At 41.4% G+C, this 20,250-nt stretch overlaps 1 protein-coding gene across 1 annotated transcript in view; it reads left to right on the top strand.

Moving 5' to 3' along the window:
* Positions 1–3,515: 3,515 nt before the first annotated feature.
* The window catches only part of DPYSL3 (dihydropyrimidinase like 3), a 104,774-nt gene continuing 88,039 nt past the window's right edge, over positions 3,516–20,250 (top strand). The window contains exon 1 of the mRNA XM_010990341.3: positions 3,516–4,024. Within this exon, the coding sequence (XP_010988643.1) occupies positions 3,644–4,024 (381 nt within the window). The 5' untranslated portion in view covers positions 3,516–3,643. The remainder of the gene's footprint in view (positions 4,025–20,250) is intronic.

Raw genomic sequence — 20,250 nt, 5'->3', positions numbered from 1 at the left:
TATGTCTTATGAATAAATAAGTTCATTTATGTCATTTTTTTAGATTATGTCATTTTTTAGATTCCACATACAAGTAATATCATATGCTATTTTTCTTTCTCTTTCTGGCTTACTTCACCTCGTATGACAATATCCAGGTCCATCCATGTTGCTGCAAATGGCATTATTTTCTTTATTATGGTATTCCATTGTGTGTGTGTGTATATATATACATACACACATATATAAAACAACTTCTTTATCCAATCATCTGTCTATGGACATCTAAGTTGCTTGGTAGGATATTTCTTTATGTTTGTATTTACCTTAAAGTTAACCTCTGCCCAAGAACAGCTGGAGGCACTTAGAATAATCTCCTTTGTTAACATCTTACTTTTGGTCTCCCCTTATGTTATCTCTTTGGAGCCTTAGAGCAGAACTCTGTCAAGGGGCAGTTTTTAAGATCAGTGGCTCTGAATTAGCTAGTAGAGGATTTAAATTCTAACTTGGAGTGCCAGCTGTGATACTTTGGGCAAGGAACTTAACTTGCCTAGGCCTCGTTTTCTCCACTGGTAAAATGAGACAAATAATCACACCCAATTTATGGGGTTGTCATGAAGGCTAAGGCAGTGCAGATGGAATTCGCAGGACAAAGTCTTACTCAAGGAATGAAGTCCTTAATAATCCTGTTAGGTGGGTCAGACAAATACGAAGGAGAAAGACATCCAGAAGTTAAGTAAGTTGCCTGGCCCAAGTAAACATGGTTGTAGAGCTGGAGTCAGATTAGCCATTCCTATTTCAGTCTTTGTTGAAAGGCTGCTATGCTTTCTTCATCAAACACATGTGTGTCTATGCAGCTGTTGACTCTTAAACATGATGTTTTGTTAACAAATATAATTACGAAGCATCTACAGTGTAACAGAGTGGTGACGCAATGTGGCTGTACCAGCAGGGCTCCTCTACACTTGTGCGCCCACACGCGGGAGCACATACAAGCCTGCATCTTCGGTCAGAATGTGCTCCAACCCTTGGACTCTTTGCACGTATCTTGCTTCTAGTTATGATTCTGTCATAAGTTGGGCGTTTACTCAGAGCCTCAGCTTCTTTGCTAGGAAAATAATGGTACCTGACTTGTAGTGTTTTTTTAAGATTAATCAAGACACTGTATGGAAGTCCTTAGCACTGAGCCTGGCACAGAATAAAATCCTAAGTCTCAGCGAATATCTTTATTGTTGCCCTTGCTGGTGGTGCCGGGGCCAGTGGTATTTACAGAAAGTCAAAGGGGGAAAGACTTGAAGTCTTTCCTGACCAGTCAATTAAAAAGTGGGCTATCTTATTTTCTTCATAGCTCTTGTGACTATCTGACTTGACCCATCTTATTTACTGTCCGTTCCCATCCCACCTAGAATTATGTTCTGCAGAGGAGGGAACCCACGACAGCGATGGCCATATATAGTAAATGTCCCCCTAACAGTCTGTAAATGATTAATGACTGGAGGAGAGGTTAAGAGCAATGGGAAAGAGGAGGGAAGAACCTAGAGGAGCAAACAGAGAGGGAATGGCCTGTTTTACTGTCTTCTCACATGAATTTCTGGGTCCATCCCCAACCAGCATTGGTTTAAAAGGAGCAGCTGCCCAGAGGAAGTCAGCTTAAGAAATCACGAGTAATTTTGTTAAAGCAGAGGCAGTTTTGCAAGTGCCTTTCTCCTCACTGGGGTTAAGTATAACTTGTGTCAATATTCTTGTCTTTGTCAGGTCAACTTCCATCCCTCAAACCTCCAAGGCTGTCACAGACCTGTCACTGAGATCCCATTTTCCAATAGCAATTCCCCCCGAGACTGGAGTTCAGAGTTTCAGTTCATCAACTTCGGTGCAGATGCCTTCAGAGAATGTGTCTCTGTACACAGAGAAGCCAGCTCCGGGGCATTAAAGGAATTCATACGTATGTGTGAAACAGTTACACTAATGAGTGGCACACAGCAACCTCACTATAAATGTTCCCTGTTGTCACTGTTATTACTATGATTGTTATCCCTTCATTCAAAAAGGATTTTTGGACGTTAACTTATATGTCTCTAGATGTTCTAGACTCAAGATATTCAAGGGTAAACTCAGCAGACCAGGTACCTGCCTTCATGGAGCTTATGTAGTAGGGAATTCAGAAAATGAAGTTGAGTATGTCTGTTGGGCAGACCAGTTAATGACTGGACTACCTCAATGGGTGATTGTAGACTATACTTTCCGTGGTGGGGACATGTCCCCAACTGCCTTGGTTACCACTCCAGTATCTCCTGAAGAGCACAGTAGGCACCCAGTTCATGTTGGATGTCTAAATAAATGCATGAGTGAATTTCCGAGAGGGGTGGGTTTAAGGTGGGCATCACAGGTTCTGGGTTTAGGCTGTGTGTGCAAATGCGACACAGGCCCTGCACTTTGCGGACTCTGTTTACGAGGCAAAGTCCGGCTTCGAGTGTATGTGGCTGGATGTGGGGAAGAGGATGAGGTAGTGAGAGCATGCCTATGCATGTGGAAAACCTGTGTGTGTGTCAGGCAACAGGAAAGGCAAAGTCTTTGGTTGTACATTTTGGAGGTAAATCTGGACTTGTGTGTGTGGCCATGTGTAGGGTTCTGACCTCAGTATGTCAGGCATCAGCCAGGGGGTTGTTGTATGAGGACAGGGTATTAAGAGTACTTTGCAAGGCCTGTCTGTGATCTGCAATGTAATTGTGTATGAGGCAACTGTGTATACGTATGAAGGGTGGGTAAAAAGCAAAGTCTAGGGTGGTATACAGGAAGTAAGAGTGGGTTTAAGTGTGTGAGTCAATTATAGGCTTTTGTGATGGTCAGTGAAGTAAGAGGGTCTGTGTGTGTGTGTGTGTGTGTGTGTGTGTGTGTGTGTGTGTAAACCAATAATCCAGGAGTTCATTATGTGAGGGTGCAGGTTTGCGAGGCAGATTCTAGAACGGGGAGCAACTGTGAGACAAGTCTAAGATTAGGATGAGACAAGTCTGGGATTATGGGTAAACAAAGTCTAGGACTGTGAGTCTGGTAAATCTGAGTTTGTGTGTGTGTGTGTGTGTTGTTATAAATCAGGAAGGACTTGGCTTTGAAATCAACCCACCTGAGCGAACAAGGTTTCCATGCCTGAGCAGGGCAGAGAGATTTGTGTTCGTGAGGCCAACTCGGGAGTTGGTGTGGGGAAAGCAGGCTTTGTGCGCACGTGTGAGTGAGGCAAGTTCTCTGAGTGTGAATTGGGGGTTGTTGGGCGAGCGGGAAGAGTGTGTGTGCGCGCGCGCGCGCGTGTATGTGTGTGTATGTGTGTGTGTGTGCGCGCGCGCGCGCGCTCGCGACGGCGCCAAGTTGGATTTCTCCTTTGATGGGCAACAGGGATGCGTGATCGCGGCAGGACACCTTAGGGTCCGGGCGCGCTGGGTGGTGCGGCCCGCGGGGCGGGCGGAACTCGCCGCCGCTCCGGCCCCTGCGCCGCGCTCGCTGGCTGGGGGCTCGCCGGGACTGGCAGGAACCGGAGCAGCACTGCCGCCTCTGGCGCGAAGGCTCAGGCGCCTCCTCCCGCCCCAGTCACTGTGGCTCGGCGCGCGCTGCCGGCAGCTGCCCTTTCCGCCTCTCGGGAAGAGGACCCGCGGGCCGCGGTCGCCATCCAAGCATGGCCTCGGGCCGCAGAGGCTGGGACAGCTCCCACGAAGATGATCTGCCCGTGTACCTGGCCCGGCCGGGCACCACCGACCAGGTCCCGCGGCAGAAGTACGGCGGCATGTTCTGCAACGTGGAGGGCGCCTTCGAGAGCAAGACGCTGGATTTCGATGCCCTGAGCGTGGGGCAGCGGGGCGCGAAGACTCCCCGGAGCAGCCAGGGCAGCGGCCGCGGCTCGGGGGGCCGCCCCGGGGCGGAGGGGGACACCCCACGCCGGGGCCCAGGCCGGGAGGAGAGCCGGGAGCCCGCGCCCGCATCGCCCGCGCCCGCCGGCGTGGAGATCCGGAGCGCCACCGGCAAGGAGGTTTTGCAGAACCTCGGGCCCAAGGACAAGGTAAGGGGGCTCCGGTCCCTTCTCCGCTGCCCTCGGTCCCTTCCCAGCCCGGGGCCCTGTGGCCCGGGCACAACTTTCTCCCGCTCACTTTGCACTGGGATGGAGGACTAGGGGGAGGAAAAGGGAACCCTCCGCTGAGTGCACTGAGACCTCCCAGCCCAGAGCTGCATGCCTGCAGCATCTTCGTGCGTGCGGGGCCAGGGTGCCTGGGCCCCCCCGCCTCCCTGCCGCACCCCCGGGCCATCGATTCTGAGTGGGTGTGTCAAAGCCGTTAGCCCAGGAAGAAGAGTGATTTCCAGCCCTTCTCTCAGTCTGAGTATCTACCAGCACGATTTTCTTGGTCTCCCCTCTGACCCCAGATTAAATCTCAACTTGGGTCAAGGGGGCAGAGGGCTAACTGGTGCTGGAAAATGGGGTCATTTCCACAGTACCCGGATGAAAGTGCAGGCTGGGCCGTCTCACTCTTCAAACATCAGGTCTGCCCCTGAAACTTTTGGGTGTGGAGCCAGTAGACTAAACACCCGAATCTCCATGCCTCGCTTCTGTCCTAGGTCAACATTTCACATCTGTGTTTGTAAAATGTATATTTGTGTAGGTAGTTCGGCCCCATACTGGGTACCACGGGGATCCTGCCATCTCTGGAAGAGTATTGTTGTATTTTTGAAAACAGGGGAGCGTGTTAAGCGTGCACATTACACTCGCACGAGCTACAAGTTCCCTGCTGCTCTTCCATGTGCCAAAGCCAATTTCTTCTGTATGTATGTTTTTGAGAAACTCATGTCATATTGAGCTGACTTAAGATGTGGCACTGAAATCCAGCCTGCCCTCATTTATTTGTTTATTTCATAGAACATGGAGACCATAGTTCAGAAAATTTAGGGCCTGGGCAGGGTTGGAGTATTAAGAGTTCAAACGGTCGCTTTTGAGTTGGGGAACAGTAGTAATTAGATACCTCACCCTTGTCTAGATAATGACTGCAAAATCTATCTGCATATATTATACTAATATATTATGAATACTACTGCTAATAATATTATGAATGATAACCTGAAATGGAAATGTTTGCCTCAGAACAATTACAGTTAAAGCTTCCCTTCAGATGTTTTTCCATTAAAATGCAATGAGCCAATCAAAGGACAGCACATCTCTGCACTATTTGATTTTTGGAAGTTTTTTTTTTTTAAACAAAGCTTTCTTTAACTATTGATAACAACAGGGAAAGGACTGAAATTAGTACTGTTTAAAGGTGCCTTGGGGAACTTGGTCAGTGTGCCCTAGAGTCACTGATTTAGTTTGTGATTTTCACATCATCCTTAGAGTATGGGATTCCTCTAGGCCCTGCTCAAATACCCTTTTAGGGAATACTGCTGATATTTTGGAAAGGGTTTCCCAACTGAAGAATGGCCTTAGGGAAAGGTTATTGGTTCTCTTTAGGTCTGACTTTGGTAAGTATTGAAATGTTCCCTTCCTGACTCTCAGGGGCGGGAGAAGTGATGGAAGAGGTCGGTAACAATTGCTGTGAGTCAGTGCTATTCCCTTTGCTGGAACACCCCTGATGTAAGCCAGATAATATGCCTGCTTTGCAAGATTTAAGAATGGTAACTAGAGAAAGGGAAAATGTTCCTCCTTTAAACCCAACAATTCTCTCGTTTTCCTTCCTTTTGCAAACCCTATACTTTGGGCTCCTAATTGAAAAATAATAATATAACGTAAGCATCAGCAGGATTTCTGGTGCTACATGGTTATTTCTAAGTTCGGGCTTGCTGTTGGCTTCATTCAGGCCATGTTATTTTCTCTAATTTGGTTGACTCATGCTGTTAGAAGAGACAGCCGAGGTTATCTACTTCTGAACTTGATTATCCTTGAGAATAAGGATGTGTGTTCAGATTTATCTTTGTGGCTGAAATGCCTGGTGTGTTGGAGGTGCTGGATGAAAGTTTGATACATTAAACCTCCTTAATGAAGCCCATCTCTTTTGCTACATAGATGCAAAATCATCATTTGGCCTCTGTTTAAACACTGCCATTTTCAGGGAGCTCACTACTTCAGGAAGCAATTTTGGATGACTTTCCGTTAAAAAAAAAATTAAATAAAGCCCAAATCTGTTTGCCTATAATTTATACAAACTGTTCTTAGTTCTGACCACTGGAAATATATGAATAATTATGTTTCCTTACTCTGAGTTATTTTAATGAGTTTCAGCACGTGGGCTCGTGAATCTGTCAGAAAAGGTGAGGTAATGCCACAGTAACAAACAGTCCCCAAATCTCAATGGCTTAATCAAACAATAACAGTTTATTTTTTGCTCCTGCTTCTTGTCCATCATGGATCTGCAGGGCAGCTCTGCTCATCATTGTCCCTCAGAGACTTAGATTGATGGAGATTCCATGTCCTCACATCCATGGTGGGAACAGCATGTGGCGAATTGCACACAGACTCCTAAACTCCCACACTAGTCATGAGTATGATTTATGCTCATATTTCATGGGCCAGAGCCAATCATTAGACCATGTCCAACTTTAGAAAAATTGAGAGAGTGCAATCTTACTGTGATCGTGTAAGACAGTGGTTAGAAATATTTGAGAAATAGCTTTAATATCTCTCCCAGATCTGGGGATGGATTACTGGGATGAAAACTGGCTCAACTCTTACAAATTATATGACCATAAATGTGTAACTGATTCTCTGCACCTCAGTTTTCTCTTTTGCAAAATGCAGATAACAGTGACTACTTTGCACAGGGTACTCAATACATGTTAGTTATTATTACTCTTTGATTTTTACTGCCCTTCATATGTTTTCAGGGCAATTATCACATTCTCCCTAAAATTCTCTTTTTTAGCCTTATTCCTAGCTTCTTCAGCTCTGCCTTGTATGAGCCTTTAGCCATTTGGGTTTGCTTTTCAGGTTATACTATATTTTGTAAATATCCTTCTGAAACTGTGGTGCCCAGAACTGAAAACAGTGTTAGAGATGAGATACAGCTGTGGCAGAGTGCATTAGGCTAGTTACTTTCCGTGATTTTTACACAACATATGCTTCTGTAATAAAGATTACAGATAATAATTCAGCAATCCATGTCCTGCTATTGTCTCCGTAGTAAACTTCATGTCATTCAAGCCTTTAGAAACTTTTCCACATAAGTCAGGATATCTACATACTATGCTGGTACCATTGAACTTAAAACAAAACCAAAAGGAAAAAAAAATACTTTAACTGTAAGATTCTATTTTTTGTCCTTCTATAATATTCCTTACCATCTTAGCTCATCTTTCTATTATCATGATAATGTTGAAGCTTAATTCTGTGATACAATGTCCCTTACCCCAGCTTTGGACTGTCTGCAGATTTGATAATAAGTATCTCTTTTTGAGCTCTTTCCTTGTTCCTGACATAAATATATATATATATATATTTTTTTTTTTCCTTTTTTCTCTCACAGAAAATGATTTTAAGGAAATTGAAACCCAGAGAATCTAAGTGTTTAGCCCCAAATCACATGGATAGTAAGTGGGGAGGCAGAATTCAAACTGATTTTTGTGATTCCAGAGGCCATCCTTTTTCTAAACTGGGAGGTTGCTTCATTATTTTAATTCAGTGAGCCTGACCATTGTCTGTTCCTGACATATTACTATAATATAGAGCAAGGACAGATCTTCCCTCCACACCTAAGAGAACTTCCTCCTCTCCCTGCCAGCCCTTTATTCAGGATGCTTGGTGATCAGTTTTGCTCAGTCTTTAAGAAACAGTTGCTACAAAATCTTTATTCTTCCAATTTGATTCCAAAGCTATCAAAAGAGTTGTGTTAAATATCATGATACAATTAAAACATGCTTTGTCTCTAGCATACCTAGTTATTAATTCCCACCTTAAGAAAATGAATTTAGTTAATAAACGAATAAATTGTGAAGGGGTTAAATAACAAAAGTGTTGGCACAATAAAAATGTAAAAAAATGTCACTGAATTATCTTCCAAATGCCAAGTGCCAAGTTTGAGGTGTCACTGGGTGTGGTTGAGGTATCTATTGTGGTTCTGGACCTATTTGTAAACACCTTGTTAAATGACGTATTTACATTTTTTTTTTCTCATGATAGGCACTCATATTGCCAAAGTTCTCCACACAACTTTTTGTTTATAATGTTTTGACAGTCAGTACATAAAAAAGCAATTGTAAGTGAAAAGTAAATATTTTTTCACCATTTGTCAAGCTGGTTTCTATGCATGCAGAATTTTTCCAGCAGAGAGGAAATTACTAAAGGGAAGAGAATTATGATATGTGGTCTGCCAAGAGCAAATAATTCTGCAAAGACTCTATCATCCAGTGAAAACAAAGTAATGACATCATGGTTACATGGGTCCATTGATAACTGCCTTTTGGGAGCTGGAGATCATCTCTAGTTCCCTGTTTCTCACATGGGCCACTTCTGTGCAAGATGTTTGTGTGTGAAATCAGCAGGGCTTCTGGGTCTCGGAGGAGAGAATTTGAAACAGATGAGATGTGGCTCTTACTTTTTTACCGTTTGCCATTAGTTTTTTTTCTTTTCTTTTCTTTTCTTTTCTTTTCTTTTCTTTTCTTTTCTTTTCTTTTCTTTTCTTTTCTTTTCTTTTCTTTCCCTCCCCTCCCCTCCCCTCCCCTCCCCTCCCCTCCCCTCCCCTCCCCTCCCCTCCCCTCCCCTCCCCTCCCCTCCCCTCCCCTCCCCTCCCCTTCCCTTCCCTTCCCTTCCCTTCCCTTCCCTTCCCTTCCCTTCCCTTCCCTTCCCTTCCCTTCCCTTCCCTTCCCTTCCCTTCCCTTCCCTTCCCTGTCCTAGGCGATGATTTTCAAAACGATTCAGAGAAATCAAAGTTTTCCTCCTTACCCTAGACAAGAGAAGACAGCTGGCGATAGATTCTAGGCTTGTAAAAGCCTCTCTAGTCATCAGAATCCAAACCCCACAGTGTCAGTGAATTTTACAAGGCTGCTCTGACAAACTAAAGTGTGCACTCAGGCTAGGAGAAAACAACTCTTACTTACCTGGCCCTTGGGCCACACTTGAATCTGGGAGTATATTTACTTAGCCAAACTTGGAAGTGTTTGAAACCATTCAGAACTTTAGTTTAGTTTGACAGGAGGCATTTGAGGAACATAAAAAAAAATGTGCCTTCTAAGTAATGCTGTGATTGGCAGAGTTCCCTCCAAGTAATGGTTCCTGGAGACAGGGTTTTTGCTGACAGCTCTTGTAAGTAATGTTTTAGAAGGCTGGAGGACGGTCTGTGATGCTTTCCTGAGTGATTTCTGTAGCTGATTCTCTGTATGATTAGGGTCCACTGGGCATTATCCCTACAAATAATGTTCCTGTGAGACAGTGGATAACGCTTCCTAGGAAGAGGAGATCTGGCCGAGGAGAATGCAATCCGTATCTGGAAGTTCAGCCCTCCTTTTGCAAGAGGAGGTCGAATGTCCATTTGGGTGGGGAAGCACTTTTTAAAAATTAAACTTTTAGGGAAATGTAATGTTAAAATGTATCTGCACTCTTTACATGGACTCACATAGCATTCAAAACACAGTTCTACTCTGTCAAAACACAGAGATGAGGCAGAAAAAAAGACAAGTGGATAAAGCATTAGCTTCTTTTAACCAGCTAGATCTAAATTGTAGGCAAGTTACCTCCTTTCTGAGTTTTAGTTTCCTCTTTTCTAAAATGAAGGGGCTGGACCAGATGGTCACTGCTGTGGTGGTCTGTAAGCTTTTCTGATGGTACACCTTCATGCAAAAATTTTTTGAGCATGCTCCCTTTCTATATATGTGTATATATACATATATGTACACAGCACATGTATAATTACATATATGTATATATTACATAATATGTGCGTATATATACATACATCTCTGTATATATATGTATATACATACATATGTATACACATGCACATATATAAAAATTACATATATAAATGGTGTAATATCCTATGACATAAAATACAAAGAAAAAGTACAAATTAGAAAAGAAGCAATATCATCATGAATACAAATATAAATCCTACTTTTTTTTTCTTGTATCCTGGTGGCACATCCCGCCGACCCAGTTGGTGAGTGCTTGTATTTCTAGGATCTTTGGAACAAAGCCACACCAGTCAGTGGTTCTAATATAGCCACTAAAGAGTTCATTGTCAGTCTGAGTTCCTCATGGACATACCCACCTTTATGGACTGGTGTCTAAGAGAAAAGTTCAGAACTGTTGAAGGCTTGTGAGGAGGCTGCAGACTGGATGCTAGTTAGTGCTCAGTGTTTTCCTTCCAGATGTATATGTGGGTTTGGGCCAGTGAAGTGTGGACAACAAGGGTCCCCATAAAGATAACGAGGAGTCCCCAAATCTCCCTTCATGCACTAATTTTCTCTTTTCCCTTTTATTCAAAAATATTTACTAATCACCAGCTATGTAGGCACACAATCAAAGACTCATATTGAAGGAACAAAGGTGAACCCAATAGATAAGCATTAGGGAAACATAAACTGCCTTTCTTTATAATCTTTCAGAGAAAACGGCCATTAACACAATAGTGTATTTTTTTACTCCAAAACAGAAGTGGGAATATGCAGTATTCTCTGTTTTTAAACTGTTTTTTCCCACCACTTTTAAAAACATTTAATAAACTGTATTTTTGAGAGCAGTTTTAGGTTCGTAGCATAACTGAGTGGAAAGTATAGAGATTTCCCATGTATTTCCCACCTCCACGCTTGCATAGACTCCTCCATTATCAGCATCCTCCACCAGAGTGGTGCTTTGTCACAATTGGTGAACCTGCGTTGGCACATTGTTACCCAAAGTCCAGAGTTTACACTAGGGTTCAGTCTTGGTGTTGTACATGCTGTGGACTTTGACAAATGTAGAATGACACGTATCCACCATTATAGTATCATACAGAGTATTTTCACTGCCCTGAAAATCCTTTGTGCTTTGCGTATTCATCCCTCCCTTTCTTCTGACCCCCGGCATCTACACATCTTAGTACTGCTCTACAGTTTTGCCTTTTCCAGGAATCGTATAACATCTAACCTTTTCCAGGAATCGTATAATATCTAACCTTTTCCAGGAATCATATAATATCTAACCTTTTCAGAGGGCCTTCTTTTACTCAGTAATATGCATTTGGTAAACCAAATACATCTTTTCATAGTTTAATAACTCATTTCTTTTTAGCACTGCATATTCCAGCGTCTAGATTGACTACAGTTTTTTTGTCCATTCACTTACTAAAGGACATTTTGATTGCGTCCAAGTTTTGGCAATTACGACTAAAGCTGTTGTAAACATTCATTTACAGCTTTTTTTTTTTTTGTGGCCATAAATTTGCAATTTGTTTGGATAAGTTGAGTGTGATTGCTGGATCATATGGTAAGAGTATGTTTAGTTTTGTAAGAAATCTCCATACTGTCTTCCAAAGTGGCTGTAACATTTTGCATTCCCAGCCTCAGTGAGTGAGAGTTTCTGTTGCTCTACATCCTCACCAGCATTTGGTGTTGTCATTGTTTCAGATTTTGGCTGTTCTAATAGTGTGTAGTGGTATTTCATTGTTGCTTTAATTTGCAATTCCCTAATGACATACAGTGTTGGACATGTTTTCATATGCTTACTTGTCATCTGTATGTCTTCTTGTGAGGTGTCTGTTCAGGTCTTTTGCCCACTTTTAGATTGGGTTGTTCATTTTTTTATTGTTTGTTGTTTTAAGAATTCTTCCTTTGTATATTTTGAATAAAAATCCTGTATCACGTGTGTCTCTTGCAAGTATTTTCTCCCAGTCTGTGCCTTGTCCTTTGATTCTCTTGACATTTTTTTTTTCTTTTTTGTGGAGAAGTCTTTAATTTTAATCAAGTCCAGCTTACCCATTATTTCTGTCATGAATTGTACCTTTGATGTTGTACCCAAAAAGTCATTGCCATACCCAAGGTCATCTAGGTTTTCTTCTATCTTATCTTCTAAGGGTATATAGTTTTGCATTTTACATTTAAGTTTGTGATCCATTTTGAGTTAAATTTTGTGACAGATGTAAGATCTGGATTCATTTTGTTGCATGTGAATATCTGGTTGTTCCAGCACCATTTGTTCAAAAAAAAAAAAACTGTCTTTGCTCCATTGTATTGCCTTTGCTCCTTTGTTGAAGATCAGTTGACTATATTTATATGGATCTTTTTCTAGGCTCTCTATTCTGATCCATTAATCTATTTGTTTATCCATTTACCAAAACCATACTGTCTTGATAACTGAAGCTTTATATTAAATCTTGAACTTGGATCATGTTCGTTCCTTAGAGTTTCTCACCATTAGGTCTTCAGATTGTCCATTGCTTCTTGTGTGGGTTTTAACAGATTGTGTCTTTCAAGGAATTAGTCCATTTCATTTGGGTTATCAAATTTATGGGAATAGAGTTTTTTTGTAATATTTCTTTATTATCCTTTTAATGTGCATAGGAATCTCTAGAGATGTCCCTTCTCTTATTTCTGATATAAATAATTCATGTCTTCTCTTTTTTTCTTAGTTATCCTGCCTAGATGCTTATCAATTTTACTGATCTTTTTGAAAAACCAGCTTTTGGTTTAATTTTCTTTATTGCTTTTTTCTTATCAATTTAATTGATTTAGGTTCTAATTTTTATTTTATCTTTTCTTTCACTTACTTTGGATCTAGTTTGTCTTCCTTTTCTAGTTTCCTAAGATGGAAGCTTAGACTGTTGATTTTAAATCTTTCTTCTTTTCTAATATATACATTCAGTGTTACAAGTTTTCCTCTAAGCATTGCTTTAATTGCATCCCACAGATTTTGGCATGTTGTCTTTTCACTTTTATTTAGATCAAAATATTTTAAAATTTCTTTGGAGATTTCTTTTTTGACCCATGTGTTATTTAGAAGGATGTTGTTTAACCTCCAAGTATTCTGGAGATTTTCCAGCTATCTTCCTCTTTTTGATTTCTAGTTTAATTGTTTTGTGGTCTGAGAACAGATATTAATGTGATTTCTTTTCTTTTAAATTTGTTAAAGCATGTTTTGTAGCCCAGAATATGATCTATCTTGGTGAATGTTCTATGTGAGCTTGAGAAGAATGTATAGTCTTCTGTTGTTGGATGAAACAATCTGTAGATACCAGTTATGTCTACTTTATTGATAGTGCTGTTGAATTTAACTGTGTCCTTATTTTCTGCCTGCTGGATTTGTCCATTTTTGATAGAAGGATATTAAAATCTCCAAGTATAATAGAGGATTTATCTATTTCTCCAATTCTATCACGTTTTGCCTTAAATATTCTATTTTTAGGCACATATACATTAAGAATTATTGTGCCTTCCTGGAGAATTGACCCTTTTATCACTATGTAATGCCCTTCTTAATTACTGATAACTTTTCTACTTTGAAGTCTGCTCTATCTGAAATTAATACAGCTACTCCTGCTTTCTTTTAATTAGTGTTAACATGGTATGTTTTTCTCCATCCACTTTTAGTTTGTATGTACCCTTATATCTAAAGTTGGTTTCTTGTAGACAGCGTATAGCTGGGTTATATTTTTTTTATCAACTCTGACAGTCTTTGTCTTTTAATTGGTACATTTATTTAGACCACTGATATTCAAAGTGATTATTGATGTATTGGGTTAATATTTACTCAATTTGTAAATGTTTTCTACTTGTTGTTCTTGTTCTTATTTTTGTCTACCTTTCTTTTCCTGCCTTTTTTGATTTTAATTGAGGATTTTATACGATTCCATTGTCTCTCCTTTCTTAGCGTTATCAATTATACGTCTTTGGTACTTTTTTATTGTTTGCCCCTGATTTTGTGATATACATTTACAACGAATCCAAGTCTACTTTTCAAATAACACTGTACTGCTTCACAGGTAGTGCAAGTCTCGTTAATAACAAAATAGTCCCAATTCCTCCCTCCTGTCCCTTGTATCATTGCTATTATTCACTTCACTTATGTGTAAGCCTAAATAAGTCAATAAATAATTGACTGCATTTTTCCTATTATTATTTTGAACAAACTGTGAACATATTAGGTCAATTAAAAATAAGAAAATTAAGTTTATTTTATCTTCACTTGATCCTTATCTAGTGTTCTTCCCTTCTTTATGTAGATCCAAATTTCTGACATATATCATTTTCCTTCTCTCTGAAGAACTTTTAACATTTCTCAGAAGGCAGATCTGCTGCCAACAAATTCCCTCAATTTTCCTTTGTCTGAGGAAGTTTTTATTTTCTCCTTCACTTTTGAAGGATATTTCACAAGGTCAGAGTTGTAGGCTGTTTGTTTTTTTCCCCTCTCAACACTTTAAATATTGTACTCCATTCTCTTCTTGCTTCCTTTGTTTCTGAGAAGTCTGATGTAACTCTTACCTTTGTACCTCTATAGGTAAGGTGTTTCCCCTCTCTTCAGCTTCTTTCAAGATTTTTTTCCTTTATCTCAACTTTGAATATGATATGCTTAGCTGTAGGGGTTTTGCTGTTGTTTGTTTTTGGCTTAGCATTCTGTGAGCTTCCTGGATTTGTGGTTTGGTGTCTAACCTTAATTTGGGGGAAATTCTCAGTCATTCTTTTTTTTAAAAATTGAGGTATAGGCAGCTTACAATGTTGTGTCAATTTCTTGTATACAGCATAATAGTTCAGTCATATATATACACAAGTATATTCATTTTCTTATTCTTTTTCATTATAGGTTATTACAAGATACTGAATAGAGTTCCCTGTGCTATGCAGTAGAAACTTGTTTATCTGTTTTACATAAATAAAATAGTATCGGCAAATCTCGAACTCACAATTTATCAGTCGTTATTTCTTTAAATATTGCTTTTGTTTCTTTTCCTCCTGATAGTCCCATGTGTGCACATTACACTTTTTGTAGTTGTCCCAAAGTTCTTGGATATTCTGGTTTTTTTTCCAGTCTTTCTTTCTCTTTTCTCACTTTTGGAAGTTTCTTTTATTGTAAGTGCAAATTCAGAGCAGCTTTCCTCGGTTGCATCTAGTCTTCTAAGGAGCCCATCAAAGGCATTCTTCATTTCTGTTACAATGTTTTTGATCGCTAGCATTTTTCTGATTTATTTGTTAGGATTTCCGTCTCTCTGCTTACATTGTCTATCTGTTCTTGCATGCTTCTGCTTTTTCCATTGAAACCCTTAACGTATTAATCATAGTTTTTCTAAACCCCTGGTCTGGTAATTCCAACATTCCTGCCATATCTGACTCTGTTTCTGATGCTCATTCAAATCTCTTCACACTGTGTGTTTTTTTTTTTTTTGCCTTTCAGTATGCCTTGTTATTTTTTGTTGAAAGCTAGACACAATGTACTGAGCAAAAGGAGCTCCAGTAAACAGACCTTTATTAACTTGGGGGTAAGATGTGGACAGAGGGGAAGCATTCTGTAGTGCTATGATTAGGTCCCAGTCTTTGGGTAAATCTGTGCCTCTAAACTGTGAACTTCACCAACATCTTAATCCTTCCTTGACACCCAGTAGGATGTTTGGAGGGGGCTGGAGTTGTATATTTTCCTTCTAGAGGTGGCTAGTGCAGGGTATTGCCTCCTCTCCACCCCCCCACCCCCCCAGGTAGGTTAGGCTCTGATGAAACCCCAGCAGGTTGGGCTCTGGTAAAATGGTTTCTTCTGAAGTCTGGCCTCTTTAAGAAGAACAGAGGCCCTGATGTGTTTCACAATGGTTCCTCTTCCCCTCTCGCTGCCAGAAGCAGCAGAGGATTTTTCTCTGATGTTCCCTGTGAGGTCCAGGTAGGGCTCTTGGAGCTAAAAGGTGCAGAACTATGAGGGCCCTCTGATAACTGGGTAAGTGGGCTCCCCTGGGGCGTTTACTTCTCTGTTGTCCACGCTGCGCCTCCAGCTACTGTCAGTCCCAGTTCAGGTTTTCCTGCCTCAGCACTGGTTCCTGTGGGAACAAACGTTTGCTTCTGATTTTCTGTTCAGGTTGGTTGTGATTCTTCTCTGTATTCACTTGTCTGTTTCTCCACTTTGGGGGGCAGTGGTTTTCCCTGTGTCCTCCCCGTTCTCCTGGGTCTCAGAGTTGTTGGTTTGTTGGTTTGCTCAGCTTTTTACTTGTGGTTAGGATGGCGTGGAGACTTCTTAGCTCCTTACGTGATGGACCAGGAACCCTAAACTATTCTATTAAACTTAAGTTACTATGGCATCTTTAGAGCACCAACAGTTTTCCAAAATATAATTTACAATAGCTGTCTAGTACTCTGTTGTGAGACACCACCCATTTAATAATGTACTCCCTTTAATTGGGCATTTATTTTACTTTTACTTCCTCTTCTTCTGCTGTTGTAAATAAGGAAGGGGTAGACCTCCTTCTAGCCAAATCTTTTTGTGTATTCATTTCGTTACCATTTCTCAGTGGAAAATTCCCAGCAATGGCCACCTGTGATTGGTCATTTTCAAGCTGCAGGAACATTGAGCGTGGGATGGTTGTTTCCTACGTGAAACTTCACAGGCAGGGCTCTACAGTGTGTAAAGCCAGGGAAGTGTTTTGTGTAAATTTTATAAGAAAGATGGGTACAGCCTGGACCATATTGCTCAACAGCAGATGAGATTAAGGGGCTGCAAGAGTCCGGTAAATGGGGACAAGGAAAAAGACAAGGGAAGAAGATTTTAAGCCTTAACTGGAGAGAAAAACATAGGAAGAAAGATAAATTTGTAAAAGGAAATCCGCTAAAAGAACAGATTTTTTTTTCTCTACCAAAGTAATTCCCACCATAATAATCTCTGGGAATTTTACTTTTCCTTGGGTTTAGGTGCACAAATACCAATTTCAAGATGTGTTCTAATGAAAAGCCCCATTTGTGGAGTACCACTTTATGCAAGGCACTGCTGTCTCTATTCCTCACAATAACTCTACATAATAGGTATGAAATCTGCAGAGTCTGGAAGAGAGACTGGATCTCAGAGCAGGTACTTGACTTCCTATAGTCAGGCAACTGAAAATGGACAGTCAGGATTTAAGCTCTAGGAGTAGGATGGTCTGATTGCTTTTTCTATACTACTTTGCTGTTCTCCTTACATCCAGTGGCAGGTAAACTTTGGTATTGAGTGTCCAGAGCCTAGAACTGGCTTGGTTGAGAGGATTATCTAAAAGAAAAGGTCTTCTGGGAGGTGAAGGGATGGGGCTTCCAGAATTAAAATAGGAAAGCAGAGTTTGGTCAAGTCCAAAAGTGAACTCAGTGGCTAAAACAGAAAATATTGGAAAATAGGAGGCCCTGGAAAGGGACAGGAAATAGAGCAAGGGAAGGAAAAAATAGAAAGGGACGCTGGTAGTTGTCATGAAATACCTCAAATGCTTGATAATTATTTGTATTGGGTGCTGTGGCTTGCTAGTTGGTTGACCTGATTTAAAGGCATCTGCTAAGGGCAGATGGTTTTCGAAAGATGGTGGCTGAAATGGAGCTCAGATCCAGGCCTGCAGGACCCCAGAGCCCACACACCACTATTAAAGACAGTCTCTTTGGAGGGCAGAATCACTTGGTTTATTTCCAAGAAGCTAGACTATGTCCATAGAGAAAAGATACAGTGCTTACATGGAATTGAAAGTGGGCGGGGGAGGGGCTGTTTTCCTCTGACTCCATCCTGTCACGTAGAAATAAATAAAGCCAATGAAATGGAAAGTTGTGTGATAAATGGATACTGAGTGAGACGGAAAAAAAATACAGTTGATGGTATTTCACACAGTTGGTAAGAAGGGAAAACCTTCCCAGAGAGATAGGAAGCCAGTGAGATTACAGGTGAGGAGTGGGGAGTTTCAAGTGGAGGTGATTTGAAATGAAGGCAGTATCTGGCAATGCTTGCTTTTGGCTAAGAGTTTGCAAATAAAGGCTGAGGCATCCCTCAGTTGTCTACAGCAGGAGTCTGTAAAAGTCCAGATAGTTAATATCTTAGGCTTTTCAGGCTATAAGGTATCTGTCCCAAGTACTAAATGCCATGCAACAAAGCCATCCACAGACCATATGTAAATGAATGGGTGTGGCTGTGTACCAATAAAACCTTATTTGCAAAATCAGGTGGTGCCCTGGATTTGATCCAAGAGCAAGAGTTTGCTGATCCCTGATCTTGAATACAAGAAAAGGGGCAGGTGTGTGTGTGTGTGTGCGCGCGTGTGTGTGTTTGCATGTGTGATGGAATGGCAGAGTGAGTCATGGCCACTTGTCAATATGAAAAGATTTAGAATTTGATGTAGATATGGGAACTATGCAAGATAATCTAAAAGGCTCAGAAACTCCCCTCCCCTTTTCAGGATGTCTGAGGTTGGAGGAGGATATTAAAAGTAAATTCATATATGGCAATGAAGGGGTGAACAATGCAAGATATTTTAGAGAATGAAGTAAGAAGTGGAGGCAAGGCTTTGTCAAGAACAGAGACTGGGGAAAGGGGGAGGTTGCCGAGGGTAACCTGGATGTGACAATGGGAAAGAAAGAAAGAAAGGCAGTCCAAGCTATTAGAAAGGAGGAGGTCAAGCTCTGCTGGGGTGCTAAGATAAAGGAGAGGTGCCAAGACAGCAAAGAGCTTGGAGCTACAAAGAGGAGAGGGGACAGTGGACAAGACTTCTTGGAGATGTTACCAGAACATGACACTATTAAGTGAACAGGGAGAAGGCAAAGCTCACTCACTCTTAAGACATGTCAACAGATTAAAAATGAGGAGCTTTGAGGGCTAACATATTGGCTTGTCCAATAAAAGTGCGATTAGGAATTTTCAGAGGAAGGGTGTGATTGGGTGGGTGTTTATTACCTTTTGGAAGATGCGTGCTCACTGTTCAGGAAATCTGACTTCTGGGTGGGGAGCTCAGCTGTGGCTGGTTCCACTGGAGGGAGAGTCGGTGGCTCTCTACTCACTCTTTCCTTCATTGATTCTTTCATCCTTTCACGGGTCCAACAGATATTTACTGAGAGTCCACCATGAGCTCTTCAGGGTCACCAGCAATCAGGGAGATCTGTTGGGTATGTGAAGGGATATCGTTGTGGACAAAGGGATGGCAGCTTCAAAAGTGAGTGCTCAGAAGAAGGCACTGGTTGTGCATTAGACCAGAGGAGGGAGAGGGCAGGAGATAGCTTTTCATGGAAAGATTTCTCCATCCCAAGACAGGTCCATCCAACTAGAGGGTAGAGTCTCAGAGGCAGAAGCAGTTTCAACGATCATTTTGTCTCTTTCGCTTTATAAATAGGAAAATTGAGACCTCAAGAGGGGATTAAGGATGAAAAATAAAATTTATTGAGTGCTTATTTTATGCCAGGCACTGTTTTTTTAATACAGTAGTAAGATATACAAAACATAAAGTTCACCATTTTTAACCATTTTAAAGTGCATTTCTGTGGTAGTAAGTACATTTACAATGTTGTACAATCATCACCACTATCGAGGTCTAAATCATTTCATCCCCCTAAAGGGAAACTCTGTCCCCTTAAGCAGTCACCACCTCCCCAACCCCCACTCCCTCCAGACCTTGGCAACCACTGATCTGCTTTCTGTCTGTGTAGATTTGCCTATTCTGGACGTTTCATAGAAATGGAGGCTCTTTGGGTCTGGCTTCTTTCACTGAGTGTGTTTTCAGGACTCATTTGTGTTGGAGCCTCCATCAGTACTCTGTTCTTTCTGTGGCTGGATCCTGTTCCCTTGTATGGATATACTGCACTTTGTTTTTTCATCCACCAGCTGATGGACATTTGGGTTGTTTCGACTTTTTGGCTGTTGTGACCAGTGCTGTGCCAGGCGCTTTGTAAAACACTTTGCACTTAGTAATTTAATTCTTTTCACAGAAACCTCGGAGGCAGGTTTTCTAATGACAGCTATTTTACAAGTGAGGAAAGAGAGATCAGGTCGTGTGCCCGAGTCACACACTTAGAAGAAGGGGGTTGGGAGGGTGGAAGTAAAACCCAGATTTCCTGTTTCCCTGGCCAGCGCTCTTCCCACGCTGCCCACGAGCTCAGCTGCAAGGGCAGGACCCGCCACGTGCTCCTGAGGACGCTGCCTCCCTGGCCGTCACAGTCACGTGGGCTCAGTGTATTTGCTATAAATGAGGTGCATTAGACTCCTCTGCTGAAGAATACACAGAAAACGAAGGAAGGACTAGAGATCATTTATAAGAAGTCATTCTTTACTTTAATATTAAATATATAGGACAACTGATTCAATAGCAGGACATAAATAATTTATGGCCTATTCAAAGGGCAGAATACATAGCACCATTAAGAACAATACTGTGG

Source organism: Camelus dromedarius, chromosome 3 (genome assembly GCF_036321535.1).
Source record: "Camelus dromedarius isolate mCamDro1 chromosome 3, mCamDro1.pat, whole genome shotgun sequence".
Lineage (NCBI taxonomy): Eukaryota > Metazoa > Chordata > Mammalia > Artiodactyla > Camelidae > Camelus > Camelus dromedarius.
Note: the sequence above shows the minus strand (reverse complement) of the source record. Positions and strands in the feature narration are given on the sequence as shown.